The sequence below is a fragment of the Hemiscyllium ocellatum genome, chromosome 13 (assembly GCF_020745735.1).
Source record: "Hemiscyllium ocellatum isolate sHemOce1 chromosome 13, sHemOce1.pat.X.cur, whole genome shotgun sequence".
NCBI lineage: Eukaryota > Metazoa > Chordata > Chondrichthyes > Orectolobiformes > Hemiscylliidae > Hemiscyllium > Hemiscyllium ocellatum.
In genome coordinates, this window is record NC_083413.1 from 30,469,128 (window position 1) to 30,491,752 (window position 22,625).

The 22,625-nt window shown below is 39.7% G+C and overlaps 1 protein-coding gene across 6 annotated transcripts in view; it reads right to left on the minus strand.

The window, feature by feature from the left end:
• vwa5b2 (von Willebrand factor A domain containing 5B2) overlaps nt 1-22,625 on the minus strand; it is a 160,781-nt gene that overhangs the window by 97,970 nt on the left and 40,186 nt on the right. For 5 of the 6 annotated variants that reach the window (XM_060834683.1, XM_060834686.1, XM_060834682.1 and 2 more), the window contains 3 exons: nt 17,905-18,057; nt 13,012-13,142; nt 4,989-5,150 (listed from right to left, as the gene is read on the minus strand). In XM_060834683.1, coding sequence (XP_060690666.1) covers nt 4,989-5,150; nt 13,012-13,081 — 232 coding nt within the window. In that variant the 5' untranslated portion in view covers nt 13,082-13,142; nt 17,905-18,057. The remainder of the gene's footprint in view (nt 1-4,988; nt 5,151-13,011; nt 13,143-17,904; nt 18,058-22,625) is intronic. The other variant, XM_060834684.1, reaches the window with a different exon arrangement.

Consider the following 22,625-nt stretch of genomic DNA (forward strand, 5'->3'; position numbering starts at 1 on the left):
AGAATAACTGCCAGTTTTGCTTCACATAACCTGCATTAAAACTGGAGATGGAAGAAAAGTTCCAGCCATTGTGTCTTATTCAATGTTTCCGCTCTGGTTCATTTTGTTTACTTTGTCAGTATTGTTCAGTGACTTGCAGCAGCTTTTAGTGCTCTGAACATTCTGTGTCTTTCTAACAGTAGCTCTTCAATGCTCAATCTCAGCTCCACTTCTGTCACCATGATCTATGTTCAACAAGATAGCAGTCTGATCTGCACTGTGTCTTGACAGAAGTGTTTATAAGATGGCTGCCTCCAGGATAGTCATCTCATGGTAGAGGTCACATGACTAAGGCAGAGCAGGAGGGGAATCTGACATGATTATATTCCAATCCAAGAATAAAACTAATTTCACACTCAATACAGGTTTGCTTCAGTGATGGTTCAATACATAATACACAGCCCATTAGAAATGACACTATACTTACACATGTATACGTTGCAGGTCATAGATTATTAAAACAGTCTAGGTGAATGCACACGGTAATGAGCTCAGAATCATTCTTCCCCAAGAGACGGGGCAGGTTAAAAGAAGAGTTCGGGGTGAGGTAGGTGGTCTTTGCAGGAGTTAAAAAAAGACTTGAGTTTGATTTCTCCCTTAGTTCAGCTTTTACAAGCTCCAGTATGGAAGATAATGATCTCAGGCAAGGACGCCCATATGCACTATATGCATTCCCAGTTCCACATGTAGACCATACATTAACTTTGAGTGGCAAATGTCTAAACTGAACTTTGTCCTTGTGGTTGATGCAGAAAAAAGCAGGATAATGGGGATGGCATTTTCTTGCTGCCAGAAGCAAAATATATCCCCAGTGAATTTACTCTTGAAAGATGAGATCACAAACTGTGAAAATCTGTGTAATTATCCCTAACACAACTTCCAAAACTGAAATAAAATAGCCCAATTAATTCACTGAGATGGCAGAATTTTCATGATTAGTATCACCCATCTTTAGGTTTACAAACCTGAATAATGAAAACGGCTTTAGGTAGAATCTGCGCATTAAATGCAATCAGCAATCTGGGCAGTTTGCCTCTAAAACTGCACCAGTTTTGAAAAGCTTTCTTGATGTTCAAGTTTCTGCTCAAAATAATTTGCATATTGATGAATATAAAATCTGACATAAAGCAGTAAAATCAAGCAGTGGGCTTAGAACATAACATAAAGTAAATGTTGCTTCTCAAGATATTCCTTGCTATACTAAAATGGGCAACTTGATTAATACAGTTTAAAAAGTTTTAACATTGAAATTATGCATTTTAATCAATGTGCTAATTCACTACCTGTGAGTCATTCAGTTAATATGATTGAACACTCACCCCTGCTCATCATGTTATATGATCTATCTGGTATATTTGTTACTACCACCCTCTCTTTATTTAGGCTCATCATATTAAATCAAGAGTGTTAGAGGAAACAAACAGTCTAATGAGGAAAGGCACTTCTTTTAAATATGACATAGTTAATTGCATAATAACAACAAAGTACAAGATTTAATGATGTGATAGGCATTGATACAGAGACAATGAAGCAGACTCAACTGGTAGGTCTTATTCCTCTGAGATCCTGAGCTGCCGATAAGATGCCATCATAGAGGATGGTGCTTATGGCACTCCTCTGTATTCACACTTTCACACTTCTCACATTTAAACAACAGAAACTGAGGCTCAAGTCTTCCATACAGTGGCATTCATCATCAGATTGCTGCTCCGCTCACATAGTCACCATCTCAAAGCACTCCATATTTCCAGCCGGGTCTGTCAAGCTTGGTTTCTTCAGACTTGTGAAGTCCAGTAACTCATAATCACTCCATCAAATTGTGAATGAAGGGGACAGCAGCTGCCATTTTGTAAGTTTAAGTGTCCAGTGAATGTCAGCAAATGGGTGAACAGCTAGGATGGTACGTGACTATTTTGGAGATGCGTAGGATAGAAAAGGTATGTATGATGACAGATGATGAGGTCATAGAGTCATAGAGATGTACAGCATGGAAACAGACCCTTCGGTCCAACCCGTCCATGCCGACCAGACATCCCAACCCTATCTAGTCCCACTTGCCAGCACCCGGCCCATATCCCTCCAAACCCTTCCTATTCATATACCCATCCAAATGCCTCTTAAATGTTGCAATTGTACCAGCCGCCACCACTTCCTCTGGCAGCCCATTCCATACATGTACCACCCTCCACGTGAAAAGGGTGCCCCTTAGATCTCTTTTATATCTTTCCCCTCTCACCCTAAACCTTTGCTCTCCAGTTCTGGACTCCCCGACCCCAGGAAAAAGACTGTGTCTATTTACCCTATCCATGTCTGTAATAATTTTGTAAACCTCTATAAGGTCACCCCTCAGCCTCCGATGCTCCAGGGAAAACAGCCCCATCCTGTTCAGCCTCTCCCTGTAGCTCAGATCCTCCAACCCTGGCAACATCCTTGTAAATCTTTTCTGAACCCTTTCAAGTTTCACAACATCTTTCCGATAGGAAGGAGACCAGAATTGCATGCAATATTCCAACAGTGGCCGAACCAATGTCCTGTACAGCTGCAACATGACCTCCCAACCTCTGTACTCAATACTCTGACCAATAAAAGAAAGCATACCAAACGTCTTCTTCACTATCCTATCTACCTGCAGCTCCACTTTCAAGAAGCTATGAACCTGCACTCCAAGATATCTTTGTTCAGCAACACTCCCTAGGACCTTACCATTAAGTGTATAAGTCCTGCTAAGATTGCTTTCCCAAAATGTAGCACCTCGCATTTATCTGAATTAACCTCCAGCTGCCACTTCTCAGCCCATTGGCCCATCTGGTCCAGATCCTGTTGTAATCTGAGGTAACTCTCTTCTCTGTCCACTACAGCTCCAATTTTGGTGTCATCTGCAAACTTACTAACTATACCTCTCATGCTCACATCCAAATCATTTATATAAATGATGAAAATTAGTGGACTCAGCACCGATCCTTGTGCCCCTCCACTGGTCACAGGCCTCCAATCTGAAAAACAACCCTCCACCACCACCCTCTGTCTTCTACCTTTGAGCCAGTTCTGTATCCAAATGGCTAGTTCTCCCTGTATTCCATGAGATCTAACCTTGCTAATCAGTCTCCCATGGGGAACTTTGTTGGATGCCTTACTGAAGTCCATTTAGATCACATCTACTGCTCAGCCCTCATCAATCCTCTTTGTTACTTCTTCAAAAAAACTCAATCAAGTTTGTGAGACATGATTTCCCATGCACAAAGCCATGTTGACTATCCCTAATCAGTCCTTGCCTTTCCAAATGCATGTACATCCTGTCCCTCAGGATTCCCTCCAACAACTTGCCCTTACCAAGGTCAGGCTCACCGGTCTATAGTTACCTGGCTTGTCTTTACCGCCCTTCTTAAACAGTGGCGCCACGTTTGCCAACCTCCAGTCTTCTGGCACCTCATCTGTGACTACTAATGATAAAAATATCTCAGCAAGAGGCCCAGCAATCACTTCTCTAGCTTCCCACAGAGTTCTTGGGTACACCTGATCAGGTCCTGGGGATTTATCCACTTTTAACCGTTTCAAGACATCCAGCACTTTCTCCTCTGTAATCTGGACATTTTGTAAGATGTCACCATCTATTTCCCTACAGTCTACATCTTCTATATCCTTTTCCACAGTAAATACTGATACAAAATATTCATATAGTATCTCCCCTATTTTCTGTGGCTCCACACTAAAGCTGCCTTGCTGATCTTTGAGGGGCCCTATTCTCTTCCTCGTTACCCTTTTGTCCTTAATATATTTGTAAAAATCCTTTGGATTCTCCTTAATTCTATTTGCCAAAGCTATCTCATGTCCCCATTTTGCCTTCCTGATTTCCCTCTTAAGTATACTCCTACTTTCTTTATACTCTTCTAAGGATTCACTCAATCTATCCTGTCTATACCTGACATTTGCTTCCTTCTTTTTCTTAACCAAACCCTCAATTTCTTTAGTCATCCAGCATTCCCTATACCTACCAGTCTTCCCTTTCACCCTGACAGGAATATACTTTCTCTGGATTCTTGTTATCTCATTTCTGAAGGCTTCCCATTTTTCAGCCGTCTCTTTACCTGCGAACATCTGCCTCCAATCAGCTTTCGAAAGTTCTTGCCTAATACCGTCAAAATTGGCCTTTCTCCAATTTAAAACTTCAACTTCTAAATCTGGTCTATCTTTTTCCATCACTATTTTAAAACGAATAGAATTATGGTTGCTGGCCCCAAAGTGCTCCCCCACTGACACCTCAGTCACCTGCCTGCCTTATTTCCCAAGATGGACAACTGGGTAGTTGGATTGGGGTAGTCAGGTTGGGGAAAGGAGCATCTGTTATTGGGTGATCAGATGGTCTTCGGTTGAGAGCAGACGGTCAGATCAGACGGGGAGTCAGGGTGTTGGTTTAGTTGGGTCGGGCTAGGCAGGTGTTTGAGGTACGGTTGGCGTGAAAGGTTGATTGAGGGTCTGGGTGTCTGCTTTAGTGATATGGGGGTGTCAGTTCTGTAGTTACCTTTGATTTAGACTAGGAATTTTCTCTCCATCATTTCCTGGATAACTATTCAGTTAAGTAAATTAGAGCTATCCAGAGTCTCTGACAGCAGCTCAAAGTGGAGTCTGAGGGTAAAGGGGCAAAGGAATTGCCCAACAGATATTCAAACTTCTGAGGCAATTCTTACAGAAGTCAGCAGTCAAGAATTTGCCTGGAATTCAATCCACATCCGATGACCTGGGAACCGGAAGACCTGGATTATCATGTACACCAAACATTCTTTGCACTTGAAGCTATTTTACATTGGTTTGGCTGATTGTTGGAGAATTGACCTAGGTATCTCGCACAACCTAAGGAAAACTCAGGCCTTTCATCTATTACACAACAGTTTTATTAAATAACCATCTGATTTGAGATCTTACTTTGTCAGACCTCTTGCTCTGTTGCTTACCTTCAATTGGTTCCTCTTCTGGGTTGGTGTAGGTGAGTCTTGCAGATACCCTGAGTGAGTAACCATTAATGCAGGCTTTGATGCAGGAAGCTTTCAAAGGGAGAGGTGCCCATGTGGATTGATTTAATAAGCCTGGCATTATGTTCCGTGTGGGTGGTAGTTCTGAAACATATAACCCCGTAAAGTTAAACAAGCAGAGGATAAAATCAGAGATATTTGAAGATAGACATATGAAAACAAAAATTAGATTGGTCGTTCACATACGATAATTAAATCTATCTGCAAAGTAAATAACGCAACAGCATTTTGCCACAAATGTTCGAGATATTGTTCAGGCAGGTTACTTATATAAGACAAATGCTAACAATTATAATTTTTTGTTCTGTCAATATCTAAAATTGAAATTGTGTAACATGGCCTGGTTCTTTTTGTGTACAATTAATTTGAACAGAACATATTAAGTAAATATCATTTTATTTTTAATATGAGAAAACCAACAGAAAGTGAAAATATATTAGAATATAAGAATTCGATCTATATCAATAAATTGATCAGTCAGTGTTTCACAGTACTCAGGCACATAAACACCATGTTCCAAAACATTTCTTTTAGGAGACAAAGCTCTACAGTTCCCTAGAAACTTTGAAGTAATATTCCATTTCAGCATTTGCCCTAGATATTCATTAGTTCAAAAAAGGCTATGTTACGCAGGAATGCAAAAATGTTAATTGTTGCTCCGTTAGTTTTTAGTTTTGCATCATGACATTTGAGAATTGCTTTTTGAATTGCAGATACATCGTAAATTTACACAATAAATACAGGTATTTCCAATACTCAATCACAGAATGACATCTGCAACAGGGCTACATTGTTTACATGTCTGTGAATAATTAACAGTAACACCAACACTGACTTTCAGCTTCAGAGGAACCTGCATAACAATGACTATATATCCTTATTTTGTTGTTCCTCTAAGTATATTCATGATCATAGAATCCCAACAGTATGGAAACAGGCCCTTTGGCCCAACAAATCCACATTGACCCTTCGAAGAGTAACCCACCCAGACCCATTCCTCTACATATACCTCTGACTAATGCACCTCATCCCTGAACACTATGGACAATCTAGCATGGCCAATTCACCTAACCTGCACATCTTTGGACAGTGAGAGGAAACCAGAGAGCACCCAGGGGAAACCCATGCAGACTAGGGGGGAATGTGCAAACTCCACACAGTCGCCTGAGGCTAGAATTGAAACTGGATCCCTGGTGCTGTGAGCCACCATGCTGCTCTATATTGCATTCTAAAATCCAATTCTGAATGCCTAGATTACATGTAAAGATAATAGTTCTTTTGCTGGGAATTAAGTTGTGCAGTAGATTGGAAGGAAGATTTTCTGTTTCAGTCTTTGCTGGAGACTGAATGGTAAAATGGTTTAACATGTCTGAAGGAGTGTAGATGAAAGGATAGTAACATTATAAAATCATTTTTATTTCCCAGACCCCTGATTCAAACATAGTCATATCTTTTAAAAACCATCTTTTTTTCAGTTAGCTGTTAAATTAAAATAGGTTTTTGCAAGCCAATTGAAACATGTATCCCGCCTTCCAAAAAATCAAATCTGCACTCAATGTAAAATGCTGCCTATTGCAAACGATATGTTAATCCTATAAGGGGCTGAAGTTTCAGGATGTGGATGGCGATAGATGCAGAGGAGAAGGGGTCTTAAAAATTACCACTAGACACGTGGCATTTCAATTTCAGAGTGCTGATTTGGCATCAGTAATAATAAGCAAGTAGACAGAGGGTAGGACAGGAATTTTGCTCTCTTTCCAGCTGAGACCACGGACATTGTATAGCAGTTCATAAAGAGCCTGTCAGAAACTGGCCAGCTGAAGGTAATGTGGGTGAAAGTGACAAGCTGGACATCCCAAATGTCCTTTTTGCCAGAGGTGGAGAGCACATTCTTTAATGACAGATAGGGCCTAGCGGGGTCAAGGGCAGTTGGTTTTGCCTCAATCACTGGATTTCCAGTGTCATCAATTGTTCATAAGGCCATTAAGGCATTGACCAGACCGTAAGATCTACTAACTGAAAGGGACTCTATTCCATAGTCAACTGTCTGTGATAACACAGGAGATTCCACAATGTCTATGCTCACTCATCTGGCAGCTGCTATGACCTCTTAATCCTCTAGCAGTCCAGAGAATTTCATATCATCCCCCATAAGGCATCACTGAACTCTAGGAGACAAGGTAGATCCCTTGAAGAAATGATACTCACCTTTTCATAGGAGTTCCAGTTTGGCACACAGAGGTGATACAGGCACTTACTTATCAGGACAACATTGAACAGGTCATCAGGCCTCTGAAGATATGAATTCAGTGACTGCATTGTTCAGGTGGTGTCCTCCAATACTTTCCTGCATAGGTGTCAGTCATTATACTCATCTGTTGCACTTTCCATAACATGGCCCTCCATTGAGATGTGGACCTTGAGGACAGTAGTGTCCTGGAAAGAGTCAACACATCAGGGAAGAGGCAGAGCAGGAAGAGGGAAATAATGCTGAACAGAGAAGTGCCTCTGCTGCATGATGAGGTGATTTCTTTCTGCCATGCTTCAGGAAGATGACCTCCCTTCTCTCCCTCATAGCCTCTTGCATTAAATTCAGCTCAGCATCATTGAACTGAGGGTCTGCCCTGTCACAAGTGACAGGTTTCAGGCACCCCTCATAGTCCCACCTCCCTCGAATACAGTGGGAGACTTTGGTCGACATTGACTTCAAACCCACGCTAATGTGGTTCTTAACTGCCCCCGAAATGGCTTGGCAAGTCACTCAGTTGTAGGTGGCATATCACCTACCAAAGGGCAGTTTAGCCTTGCCAGTCATGCTTTCAACTCAAAAATTAATACAAAAGATGCAACAAACTGCTAAAACCAAAGTATTAACTAATCTGTTCCTTGACATCTTTAGAAAGCAGGACATAAGCACAGATAGTAAGATGTTCAGATCACAGATTTAAAAAAAGAGCCCAAGTCAACCATGGAGGAGATGTGCAACTGGGAGAAAATGACCAAAGCTAGTTTCTGCCAGTGTTCCAGATACAAAAGATTGCCCTGATTATGCACTGAAATATGTTGACAACAGTGAGATTTCACCTACCAAATGTTTATTATATTGGAAGTATGCACCTACAATTCTTCTGAGAATTAGTGACAATACGTGCAGGATATGGTTTTAATTCATATACAATAGACAGCTAAGGAAGGGAGAGGTAAGAGCTGGCAGATGTTTCCAACATCCTGCATCGTGTCAGACCTGTAATGATTCAGAAAGAGACCATTCAGCTCATCTTGCTATGAGCTATCAAAATTGGCACTGGCATTGAACTTCAATTAATGCATCCAAATTTCTCTGTCCCCCATTTGTTAATAAGAAAGGATGCAACATTTTTTGTTAAAAACTGACCTTCATGTTAATGTGTGGAGACAAACTCCAGATTTCACATATTCCTTCCAAAGCCTTATTTGCTTCTACCATCTGCCGCTTGATCATGAGTTTCTTTTCGAACAAACGGAATAAAATGCAAACACCTGATATCGCTGCCAGGTAATGTAAACCATATCTAATTTGAACCTGCCACTTGTGCATAATTAAAGTTATATGAAAGGTCATCCATGATTGCCGTTCACAGATGTTTAGCCTTGATCATGGTACACAGCATCAGTTGTACCAGGAACAGTTAATCTCACTTTTTTCCGTCTTCATATTTAAAGATGAGTAAGAGCAGTTTTGAATAGACAGTTGACCTAACTAGATCTCAAGTACAATAAATTCAAATTTATAATCAAAGCCATCCAAAAAGATGACATATGGTAGTTAATTAAAGTGAAAGCTATTTTTAAATGATCCAATTTTAAAAAGTTTTTCACTTCAATCTATTGCTTTATGTGCTTAAAAATGATACCCTCTTTTAAAATGTAAAGAAGGTTAACACAAAGAGCACTCATCCTTAGAACCTGTGCAGATGTATACTGTGACTGTACTACAGGCACAAATTGTGATATGTGAAGATGGCAATGAACATATTCAACGATAATTTAAATTAAATGCTTTTCTATGAAGCTTAGGCTCCTTCCTATACTTAGAAATGGTGAATAAAAAAATTATGCAATTGAGTTGTAATCATGTTCCTCAATCTTCAGTGCTCAGACATGAGTGTTGGAATTCAAAGAATTTTTCATCAGGAGTCACAAATAATGTGAGTGCAAATTGGAGGGTCAGGTATCCAGATCAACTGCCCAAACCGCAGTGCTCCACTTTTCTGGACAAAATCAGAGTCACCTGAAATTGGGCAAATTGAGCAAGGGACCTGCTGCGCTTTTTCAGCAACACATTTTCAGCTCTGATCTCCAGCATCTGCAGACCTCACTTTCTCCCTCAAGGGCAAAGATCCCCAGTCACTTCTCAATTTCCCCTTCCTCAGGACAAGGCTCCCTGCTCTAAGTGCACTTTTGTCTTCAGGAGCTTGATTACTGTCCGCACACTGTGAAAATTATTTTTTTCATATTAAAATATGTTCTGATATTTTAATTAAGACAGTGCACAATGAAACAAACTGTAACATACCAATTTATACATCATTGTTTAAATTTGAAGGAATATTTAGCCAGGAATTAAAGTAAATAATAGAGATGTTTTCATTCCACAACTTAACTATATCTGATGCAATATGTCAAGCACTGGCCTTTGATCTCTGGCACCTGGGTGAGATCTTCCCAGAAGGATTCCCTCTCTGCTATCAATGGATTTTTTTTTATCAAGAGTTTAGATGGAGCCATTTCATTTTATATTAAACATAGGCTCACCACACAAGATTGGTAACCTATGCCCCTCCACTCATCCCCATGCCCTCCCCTTACCATCTTGTCTACCCATCCACCATGGCCCTCCATACTCTCCTTTCTTACCTATCTCCTCTAGCAGACCCCATGACTCTTTCTCCCCAATGCTGTATCAACTCATGCCAACATAGTACGAACATACCAACCCTTGGCCCAATCTTCTTCCCTCACATCTACCAAATCAACTCATCTAATCAACTAGAGCCAATGCTGATATTAAATAAAGCTCTTAAGTATTTCTTGATTAATTCACTGTTCCAAAATGCACACTGGTTGACAACAATCCATTCACCACACTTAAAATCCTTTAATCTGTTATAAAAATAAGCAATATAACTCACAGTTCCACTTCAAGGAGGCTTTAACCACTTGGAGCTTTCAAGCAAACTGTGAACTGAGAAGCTCCTAAAGTGACAACTGAAGTTTGGGAAATCAGTCATACACTAGTCCTGTATTCCTGATGAAGGGCTTTTGCCCGAAACTTTGATTTTACTGCTCCTCAGATGCTGCTTGAACTGCTGAGCTTTTCCAGCACCTCTAATCCAGAATACACTTGTTCTTTAATGATAAAACTCAGGGCTATGTCACATAAGTGAAATATCAAGCATTGACTTTTAAAAAACACTTCAGGTAACTATTTGAATATTTAAAAGGTAGGTGTTTAAGTGCCTTGACAGCTTGACATGCATTTTTAATGCACATTTACAATAATTTTTAACAATAACAAAGAGCATTTTTCAAAAGTATTGTGGGACACTTTCCTAAAGGGTACCTTGCCTCTCCCATAGTGTAGCCTACCTTTCCAAACAAATCCACAAAGTTTATACTTGTTCCTACCAGGTCTAAATTGCAAATATTGTGTTCCCCATACCCGCCTAACCAAATTAAAACATGACTGGAGGGACCTACTGTTTTATATGGGCAGATGCTTCCACAGTCCACAAATGTTCACTTTGAAATCCACCCCCATTTACCCTCTACGAAAATAGCAGGTGTCATATTGAGGGAGTAGGACTTCCAGAATTAGATCTTTGGAGCAACATTCACAATGAGGGAAATTACGCTCACCATTACTGTGAAATGTCGGGCTTGATGTTTGCAATATTATTTATTATTTATTTTACAACAATCTAAGCGTACCTCCAAATGTTGCATTAAAATAACTACATTTTTATCTTAATATATGAGCAAATGTAGGAACACTTTAAAAGAGGAAATTTCAAATGAAAAACTTCAGTTTTTACACTCTATTCAACATTGGATACAATTAGGCATAAATCTTTTGAACTGAAAGGATAAGGTGGAAAAGGTCAGAACAAACCACAGAGTACAAGTTAAGAACCGGAAGCTGAGAATAAACCAGCCTTACTGAACCAAACAAGATGTTTTTAAAAACTGAACTGTCAATAGTTAACACTGAGACTCTGAAACATTAACAGTGTTGTTGCAGTTCCATCTGAGAGGTGGAGAATATAAATACAAGATAACTTCTAATTATGGAAAAAATGGAGCAAACTTCATATAACTGTTATCAATCTAAATGTCTAACCAGATAATTAATTGTCCTTCAATACAGCAGAGATTGGTTGTACTTTACACATATTCTATTCAAAACAGATAAATTAAAAGTCAGGCTAATTACAGCCTCAACAGCAGACTCCAACCCTTCCAGAAGCTGCCAGTCAATCAAAGACCAGCACGTCTGGGTCCTAAGGACTATTGTTTGAGGCTTAGTCATCAGAAAATCCAACAGTGACAGGATATGTCTTTTTTATTTACTTCTCATCGGGTAGGGACTGGGACAGGGATTTCATGAGCGGGAGTCACAGTCTGATAGTGGATTTCAGGGCCAACCATTTGCTGTCCAACCTTGCCCCTCACTAGCCTCAGATTGGGTCAAATGAAAGTCACCAAGCCCAACCCGGAGGCAGGTCACTGCAGTTTTCCGGTCAGGAAACCAGTCACCTGCTTGTTGTGAGGCAGCTAGTCAGACTGGTAGTGAATTGAGATCTTAGGTAGCCATCAATTGACCATTTAGAGCTCTCAGTTGCTGATGAGTCAAGAAAATTCCATTGTGGACCTTCTCATCCAGCACTTAACTCTGAGGTGGCAAGAGAAGAGGGCAAAGATCTCACCAGGGCTATCTATCCCCAATTATTTTTCCTTTTCGGAACCTTTCTCACCACCAGTAAAACAAGCAAAATTGTGCCCCCAATCTATTTTACACTGAATTAATGATAATAAATTTATCTCTTCTTTAGGTCAAATATAGCTCAATTTATTCTGATGGTCATTTCTGCAAAATAGAGTTTTTTTGCTATGGCAGATATGGACACCAATCATTTGTTTGTTGGTAACTAACTCTTAGGCTACACCAACAATATCAATAATCAAAGGACCGTAACCTAATTGTTGACCAAACTTAAAAAGTAAATTGCTCCAGCTACAAATATTACACAATATACACAATATTTAATCCACAGAAATAGGCTGTTGGGTGCAAAACATTCTTTACCAGACCTTATTCTCCACATATGTTTTCTACCATCGTCTTCATCGTCTCCCATCAGCATTTCCTTATATCTCCCACTCTAGTATGTATTTATCTAGCTGCCCCTTCAAAGATAGGTCGTCTCAACTACTTCGTATGGTAGAATTTCACTTCTCAACATTCTCGTCTCCAGTGTCCCGATAGTCCATTGAGAATAGAGGTCAAAACTTAGACCAAGTCTTTAATATAATTGTTTGATTTTTTAATTCTATGCACCTCAAAATTAATCCCAGAATCTGATGTGATTTAACAGTTGGAATTCCTAAAGTGATTGGTTTCTGTGAAAATTATCAAAACTGCACTGACACCCAAACTAGTCAGAATACAGGCATGTTCAGTATCAGAAATCAGTTTCAGATTTCCCCTATCAAATGTAAATGATGGACAGGCTTTTCCAGAAAATATGGTTAAGCAAATAAAAATTTGAAACTCTGGATATTCAGAATACAGCTGTATCGAAGACCAGCTTAACTCTCAAACAAAATAAGCAAACAGACAAGATAATAAATTAGGTAAGTGGCAATATTGGGATATCTATTAGGAGTACAAGAATATCATACTGACCAGTAACTGAAATAAAGATCTTGACTGTACTGACTCTCATACGTGTGTTATGCAGAACCAACTTGTCCATTCATGATGAAAGGTGTGTGATTTACATACATTCATTTCATTTGTTCAGTCTGGATTTCAAACTAAAGGCATTAAAGGGAAGGATATAAAGACAAAGACAACGTCAGTGTATTCTTTCCAGATCAGTGACCTAATTCAGTGCATACCAGAAAACAAGGGACTACAAACCCTTGGAATGTTAATTGAAGATTGTTGATACGGTAAGGTTTATGACAGGAGAAGTAAACATTCACTTAATGAAGGAACAGTGTTCTGAAAGCTTGTGATTTCAAATAAACCTGTTGGACTATAATCTGGTGTTGTGTGACTTCTGACTTTGTCCACCCCTGTCCAACACTGGCACTTGCACATCTTGATTTAGGATGATCAAGGTCTGATTTTAGCTTAGAGTTTGAAAGCATTCAGAGCAGTTTTGAAAGAGACTGGACTGGGATCAGAAGCAAATACAATTTCTCTCCTAGTTAGGACTAAACGGCAGCTCACGGAGCTTAGCTTCCTTGGTCTGAGTGTTTAGATGATAAAACTTTGAGACCATTTGTGTTTGGTGAGAAATCTAAATGACTGAGAGTGTTTAAGGTGTTGGTTTTGTATTCACTCACAGGTTAGTTCACAGGGGAGCAGCAGTTGAATCAAACCTGGAGATTTGATACAAAAGATAATTTTGTGGATTTGAGTGATTGGAACATGATGGTGTTGGAGATTAGATATGATTTCGTTTTGGTAGTGATTAAAGATCTTTCAAATTATATTCTATATTTATTTGGCTTGTTTTATTTTGAAATGTTATAATTTTTTGACAAACCTTTACCTGTTTCTAATAAGGTAAACAGTATTATTTAAATGGAAAAAAAAGCTGCAGAAAGTTGTAACACAAAGGAACGGGGGGGGGGTACCTGTACCTGAAACAGAGAAGCATACTTCATTGGTGCAGCGGGCAACGAGGAAGGCTAATAGAATGCTGGTCCTTATTTCAAGGGAGTAGGAGCATAACCGATGGAAGTCTTACTGCAATTGAACAAGGTGTTGAGACCCATTATCTAAGGCAAGATATCATTTCATTAGAGTCAGTTCAGAGAAGATTCACTGGGATGATCCTGGTATGGAGATATTGTCTTATGAGCAAAGGCTAAACAGCTCTACTCACTGAAGTTTAAAAGAATGAGAGGTGATCTCATTGAAACATAAAGGATTCTCAAGAGATGTGACACGATAAATGCTGACAGAACGTTTCCCCTCATGGGAAAGGGCGTAGGATAAAGGGATGTCAATTAAGATGAGGAAGAATTTCTTCTTTTGGATGATGCGAGTCTTTGGAAGTCCTTGCCAAAGAGTACTGTAGAGGCAAAGTCCTTATGTGTACTTAAGGCTGAGGTAAATTCTTGATCAAGGGTTATGGGAAAAACGCAGGAAAGTGGATGTGAGGAATGTCGGATGAGCCATAATCCTATTGAATGGCAGAGCAGGCTTGAGGGTCCAAATGGCCTATTCCTGTTCCTATTTCTCATGGTCTAATGGTAAACTTCATTCTCTGAATGTACCAACTCAGAAAATTCTGCCCCTTCTTATGAATACTATCAATAATGAAGTGTCTACCAAGTTTACAATGTCAGCTTGATTAAAAAGCAGAATGTTGGCATTGGAATCAGGAACAGAATGGTCACTTGCAATCTGCAGCAGTTGCTCAAAACATTAACTCTGTTTTTCTCTCTTCCATGATGCTGAGAACAACCTCTGAGCTGCTCCTGTCAACACAGTTTATTATATTTTTTCACAGGAGGTCAGTTTTGCAGGTGAGGCAAATATTTGCTGCTCATTCTTAACTGCCCTTGAACTGAGTGTCTTGCTGGTTCATAACATTGGACAGGTAGGGGTCAACCACACTGTCTGGGTCTGCAATCATATGTAGGTCAGTCCAGAAAAAGTTCTGGAGCACATGTATTCAATACCATGGCAGGAATGTTGGCAAGACCTATTGTCTGTGCAATATCAATGCCTTCAGCCATTGCATGATAGCACATGGAGTGAACAGAATTGATAGCAGAGTGGCAACTGTGATGGTGGGGATCTCAGAAGGAGGCCAAGATGGATCATTCACTTCTGCAAAAGATAATTGAATATATTTCAGCCTTATCCTTTGCACTGATGAACTTGACTCATCCCTCATGAAGGATGATGTATTTGTGCAGCCTCCTCCTCCTGTGAGTTGATTAATTGCCCACCACCATTCACAACTGAATACAACAAGACTGCAGGGCTTAGATCCATTGTTTGTAGAGATGTTTGGCTCTGTCTTTTGAGTGAATCTTCTTTTGCTTGGCATGAAAGCAGACCTGTGCTGCAGCTTCACCACGTTGACACCTCGTTTTAAACATGTCTGGCATTGCTTCTAACATCCTTTCCTTCCTTGAAGCAGGGTTAGTTACCAGTCTAATGGTCTTGAGGAGTGCAAAATATTAGCTCTTGGGGTTCATGATCACAGCTACAAAACATAGATAGTTGACCATTTGCAAGCAATTTTCAGAGTGTTTTTTGAGTTAGTGAAGAAGCAACATTTTAGATATGATGCATTACTTAATTAGAAAAGAAAGGAAATATATGACCTTTGACAGATCAGAATGCCTTCCTAATCTCAAAACTGTTCTGTAGAATGCAGGAGCAGAATCATATCATTAGATGGCGTTTGCATACAATTCTGCTTCTGGTGGCAGTCCACAGTGCTTAATGGTGACCAGTTCTGAGTTGCTCAGTCTGTTCTAACCCTATCCCATTTTGCATGGTGGTGAGTTTGCTTTATTTGTCATGAGATGAGGACATTGATGGCAATTCAGCAACATCCCATAAATTCTGGAATTAAAATCTGGCAATTGTTTTTCTTGTTCGAAGGACTCAGGTTCAATTTGTGCAGTGATAGGGGTATCACATTTTGTGTCAATCTCTCTGAATTAGAGGGAATATCTAGTAAGATTCCCATTCTGGAATGTACAGAAATTTCTGATTGTCATCCAATAACCATTACTTAAAACAGTAGATGTCGAGCAAAGACAAAACAAGACAACCAAATACGCAGTTACTGCCAGTGGTCCAAACTCATAATTGAATATTGGCCAGTCAGTGAAAGTACCAGAGGGAATGAGGTTCCCACAGAACAATATCTCTAGAGAAAGTCAATTGCCTGTGGAAAGAGAAGAGATTGGGGCAAATAATTGACAGAGATTAAGCTGGGAGTGGGTGGAAGAGGAAATAGAAGGGGAATCAAAATGACAAGGACTTAGTAAGGAAAATAAAAGATGCCTAAATTATCAATAGGATGGCATAAGGCCTAGTTGGTAGCAAATGCCTAGGCAATGGATTCGGTTTGGACAGTGATGTCCTTCAGTTGGATGAGGTAGATGCAGAGCCTTTAAATGATAGATGAAGGATTATCAGAGAGCATACAGAAAGATAGAGCTGAGGTTAAATCAGGTCAGCCATGATCTTGCAGAATGGTGGAGCAAGCTGGAAATGCTGAATGGCCTACTGTTTTTCCTTGTTTGTGAATCGCTCATTGATTTTCTGCCAATGCTCACTTCCTTGGTTATGAGGTGAAGAATTACCTATGGGGTGGCCATGGAAATATGATCTTTTCTGAAAAGTTCTGTGTCTTATGATTCCACTAGCTACCTGATGAAGGAGCAGTGCTCTGAAAGCTTGTACTTCCAAAAAAAACCTGTTGGACTATAACCTGGTGTTGTGGGATTTTTTACGATGGAAATACAATACCAGGTACAAATATCACTTCAGGAGAAATGTGTAAGGAGTGGACAGAAAGGAGGGGGATGAATTATCAACAGTAATAAAGGGGGAATGGTGGCAATGCATCATTTTGGATTCAGAATATTTTAATGAAGTGAATAAGGTTTCATGCCAAGTTGGTTTCAACTGGCAATGGTCAAGTAAGCATTTGATCAGAAGGTAAATGAGTGTTTAAATGAGTTAGAATATACTCTCACCTGGAGAATGATAGACACTGTAAAAGTCAGATAATTAATTCAATCAGAGCCTGAAAAGTAAAGCGACAGTCAGGTAGTCATTTTTTTTGGAAGAAAGATTTCTCTCTCCCATGCACAGTCATTGATAACATCTCACGCTGTCAACGCTTTACGAAGGAAACTCTATGTCTTTTTTTTGTTCAAGTAAAAGTCGGCCCTCAAATGAGGCAAACGTTGATTGAATTGAGATTTGAGGACAGTTAAAGAGTTGTAACTCCAGATTAGGAAACAACTGTGCATACGTACATCCTGGCTGTAAACACGCACTGTTTGTAGAAAAGAAAACATCCTGAGCTGAAAGTGGCTCATGAATGCTTTATTTGCCCGGAGCTAACAAAAAAAATCTAAGCAATTAAGCCTTACGGATGGGGGTTGGGGGGAGCGGAGTGGAACTAATCACATATACTGCATTATAAAGGTTCAAACAGTTCAAATAAAACAGCGAATATAAGAAAAGCAGAAACGGGTATTTAAGGGACTGGATTTGATGAGCAATGATATCAGAATGTATTAGTAATAAACTCATACTAGATTCCATCTGAGAATGTGTTGCTTACTCCTTATTGGGGAATATTCATCTCAGCAGCTGTCAGTGTTGAGATTCAGATAAAAAGTAATATTCCTTCAATTCAACAGTGTAACTAAAACCATTTTCAAAACAATTATTATTGTAGCTTTCTGTTGTTCCACTTGTATCATTTTCAAGGTTAGCTGTGGAAAGTTATGCAAAAAAAATCACATCCGCTCTGTACCCGATTGTAGAAATGCCCAAACACGTCTAAAGCATGAGGTTTACCTTGCTGTTGATCAAATATTCCGCCTTTTATTTCCTTCTTTCAAAGAGTGATTCCAGTGTGGAAGGATGCTGCTCCTGTTGCTAACAACTGCCACGGATTTACATCCTCAATCGTACTCATTTGCTCCCATTGCAAGGACGTTTCCTGAGAATCTGGTGACAGAGAGAAGGTTCTCTTTATTTGGACTCTGCACACGGCTGGGGGAGACACACGGTGCTGCTAGCCTTAAAGCTACAGCCACAAACTTTCGACAGAGAAGCGATATTTCTGGACCATGATAATTATTCAAAATATTCACAGGCAGACCATTCACCATCACCCCCACACTGACAGCTTCTTAGCTTGCTCTTTACTCTCAAATTCCCAATCTTCCTCCTAGTTTGCCCATCTGCTCCAGAGGTGGCTCATACCATGCTGGAACAGGTTTAATTCGAAATATTTACCATCCCCTTATCCTTCTGATCATTTTGCAGTCATTTCCACCCTTTGGTCTCCCATTCACATCTCTGCTCCTTAAAGCTTTTATTCTAGTTCATAATGACCTAGCTGGACATGCATCTCCCTTGCTAACTTCATCAATCTGAGTCTGTCATCCAGCACTGCCCAAAGAAATGTGGGTGTAATTTTGATTTCACTTGCAGGGCACGTAGCCCACAGGATCAGGCAGAATGTCAGTCTGACTTCAGCAGACAGTAATTTTGGGAACAGTGTCAACCCGTTTTTGCCCCAATCTCATCTATCGTTCAAGGAATGGGTTAGGTTAAAATTGTCTCGGTCATCATTCCTTCTGACGAAATCTACCCTTGCTCCTGGATCTCAAATCTTCCCTTTCTCTCCAGCACCTGGAGGAATATAACTGCATTCCCAGTTTTCTCACCAGCCTCTATGTGAGCCCCTCCAACTTGCCTTCTACCCTGACCGCATTCATTTCCCAGGTGCTGACTCGCCTGGTTGGGCTGTTATCTTGCTTTACTTTGCTGTAAGTTACTTCTTTCCCTCTGCTTGTGAGATGCCCACAATGATTCTTTCATGGAAGGCCCATTACATCTTGTACCACCCAGTTCCCAGCTCAGTAATAGACCTTCCCCTGGGATCAAGGTTACTGAGGGCTGCCTTTGGAATTGGAAGTTGTGTGCACACATCAGAGTTACAGGGCAGCTGGTACATGCACTGCGGCCTAGGAGTGAGGAGGGATCCAAGCACAGGAAAATAATGGTGCAAGGGGAATCAGCAGCATAGGGTCATGGCTGCAGTAGTCGGGACAGGAGGACTTTCAGCAGCCCCTCTTTCCCATACTGGGAACCTCGATTCTGAGAGGCAAGCACACCAGGGTTTGTTTATTGAGTTCCCTTCATGGTAAGTCCCTTTATAATAGGATGAGCATTTAACGGGAAATGAATGCCTACTGAAGGTTCTCACTTGGTGTCAGAATGAGAATGCTGCCAAGATTCCACATATCGTATGATTAACCAGAAAATAGAACCTTCAACATCCTAACACAGATTCTTCCTCACAAGTAATTTATCTCTCTCCGATGGAGTTAATGATGAATCTAACTGATCCAAAATAAATGATTTTCATCTGGACTAAAATTCATAATCCAATCCTTTGTTCAACCTGTTACCTTTGAATGGTATCCACCCATTCTCCCATATCATATAAATTACATTGTTCAAACATCATATTTTTAAAAATATTGCAAATTCCAATGCTCTCCATCTTGTTACATTGCGAGATTCACCACTTTTTACATGTTTCAATATTTGTAGGTGGATAGGCAGTGATGCAGCATATTGGTCAGACCATCAGATGCACTTTTCTTCTGAAATAAAGTCACCTGAACGTACCAAACTGTTTAAGAAGGTTATACTGTCACACAAATCAGGAACATGTTTGTCACTGTGCTCAGGGATGACGGGATAGTTGGTTGCGCATTTTATTTTGTAAAAGACATTGCAAACAGATGTGAAATAGAAAGGTTGCCTTATGTTTTAGGACTGAAACTGGAAATGATAAGATATGACAAAAAGCATAATCATTTAAAAAAATTTTGGTTATTTTCCAGTCAAGGAAATGAATCAGCAATGAATGTAACAAAAGAAAGTACATGTGAAAATCAAAAACAGCAAAAACAAATTTTCAAGCACGGCTGCAAAAAAACGGCCACAGTTGGAAGAAAATGTAAAACAATGGATATTAGGCCTGAGGGGAAATGGAATTTCTGTATCTAATGTAATGACTATGTGAAGCAAGAAGATTACAGACTTTGATGATGGAACATCTCAATGTGGATTCATTAGCTTGTGTCCTGGAAATCAAACCTCACTTTTCACAGACATGTCATAAAATTTAAGGATGTTATAAAAGTAAGTAAAATTCCTCAACTTACTTGTCCTTTAGACGCACATGGACAGAAATCATAGACAATCTTTCTATGCTTAATAAGAATGACTATTTATTATAAATAAGTATATTCTAGTTATAGATAAACAATTTTGAACTGTTGGCATATAACTTTAATAGTTAAAAATCAAATCCTTTTTAAACTCTTCCATTGTACAAATACAGACAGACACTCACACAACACAACATGGGCAGAGGGAAAGTATGGGAAGGGAGTTCAATGGTCTCTGTCATTATTTGCTGAGATCATCCTTTTGGCTTGTTAGGACTTGCTGCTCCCCAATCTTCCTTCTCCAGGTACTTTCACTTGCTTGCAGTAGGTGCAGGGTGACTGCCTGACATGCATAAAGTTTCTAATTTACTGATTAAGAGCAACAGCATACAGCCACTGATGAGGGAAAATAAATTGGCTATCATCAGATTTGAAATGGTTTTCATTGCAGTTAAAGGACAGTTCTTTCTACAGTATTTTGGTACAATGGCTTCGATCCAAATGTCATTCACTCCCATGTTGTTCAGCTTCCTAGGGACCAATTACTCAATTGTTGGCAGGCAGAAGGCCTTTGTCATTACTGGTCACCACTCCACAGACCAATCAGCTACTTGTTGCCAGCTGAATCTTCTCTTCATACTGCAAACCACATCCCCCAATCCAACTGAGGCTCCAGCTCATCTAGCCCGCTTGGCACACTTTCCCCATTCCTGAAGTAGGGCTCATGCCCGAAACGTCGATTCTCCTGCTCCTTGGATGCTGCCTGACCTGCTACGCTTTTCCAGCAACACATTTTCAGATCCAGCTCATCTATGGTAATCTCCCCATTTCTTTAACAAAAACCACTATAAACAGCACTTACAATGAGTGTCAGGTGCTTTGCTTTTTAAAAGTGCAATAACCCTTTCCACAATCTTTGGTTTCTAAAACAGTCCTTTTCCCAAGTCAGTCCATAATTTTAAAATATGGAAATATAAAAAGATAAGGTCTTTACAACGCTACAAATATATGAAAAGGCACAGGCTAAACCTGCCCACTAAAGCCAAGGCAGCACAGAAAATGTAGATTTTGATGACAAGTCATCAGCTTGAAAATTTATTCTGATCTCTGACCTCTTGACTCTTTATATCACCTTCCATTCTTATTTCAGATCTCAATCATCTGCAGTATTTTGCATTTAACCTCTGATAGAGTTTGTCTAAATTTTGTGTTGTGTTGTGTTGAGATGGTACTATTTCACATGTGCAAAATGCTCACCTTGCTGCTAAAGTGTGATTCAAGTTCTATCAATGCAGTACTGTGATCTGTCAATCCATTCTATAGCTAACAGGTTAATACAACATAATCAAAATCCTTGCATCACATAGACATTGTTATTTACAGTCCATAGATATTATTCAGTAAGCATGCTCTGAAAGTATTTGATATGGCCATCAACACAAAAGACTATTGTTAACCAATACAATATTTCTCACAAAAAATGTACTTACCCAAGATAAATCCAGTTTTGGAAATCTCCACATATCAGTAATGAGAGAATTATACTCATGCACACTGCACAAGCTCAGACAAAGATACCTTTAGAACTCCAGGCACAGCAGGTTGGTAACTCCTTTTAGCTAATGAAGTAATCAGTGAGAAAAATACTAATGTTTAGTTTTGGCGAATTCAAGAACAACATGCATGTCATTTTTTGTGATTGCCTTTCCTGTCTTTCACTTTTCAAACATAGCACTTCCTGTGCTACGCCTCAGATGTCAAGAACAAAAGATTTTACCAATGAACTATGGGAAGAATGTCATGAATGCAGTGCCAAAGGAGGCTTTTTGGCTGATTGTGCCTGTACAAGCTTGTTAAATAAGTATCATTACCTAGTACCAATATTTTGTTTTTCCCTCACGCAAATTATTGTTATCCAAATAATCATCCAACGTCTAAACTGAAAATGCTTCCAGCAAGCACTGCATTGCATACCCTAACTACTTGCTAAGTGAAAAGGGTCTCCTTACTTCACCCTTGTTTCTTTTGTAGATCTATGTCCAATTGCTTCTTTAACAAATGGGAATACCTTTTAACTTTTTACTCTATCCAGCCTGCTCGTGATATTGAGAACGTCAATCATATTTTCTCTTAGCTTTCTTCTCTCTGAGAAGAACAGGTACAACAATTTCAATCTGTCCTCATAATTGAATTTTGCTGTCCCTGGAACCATAGTTGTAAACTGCTTCTGGCTTCTCGAAAGTGTGTTTGCATCCTTCTTATGGCGTGGCAGCTAGAACGGTACGTAATACTCCAGCTGAGACCTAACAAGAGCCTCCACCTTCC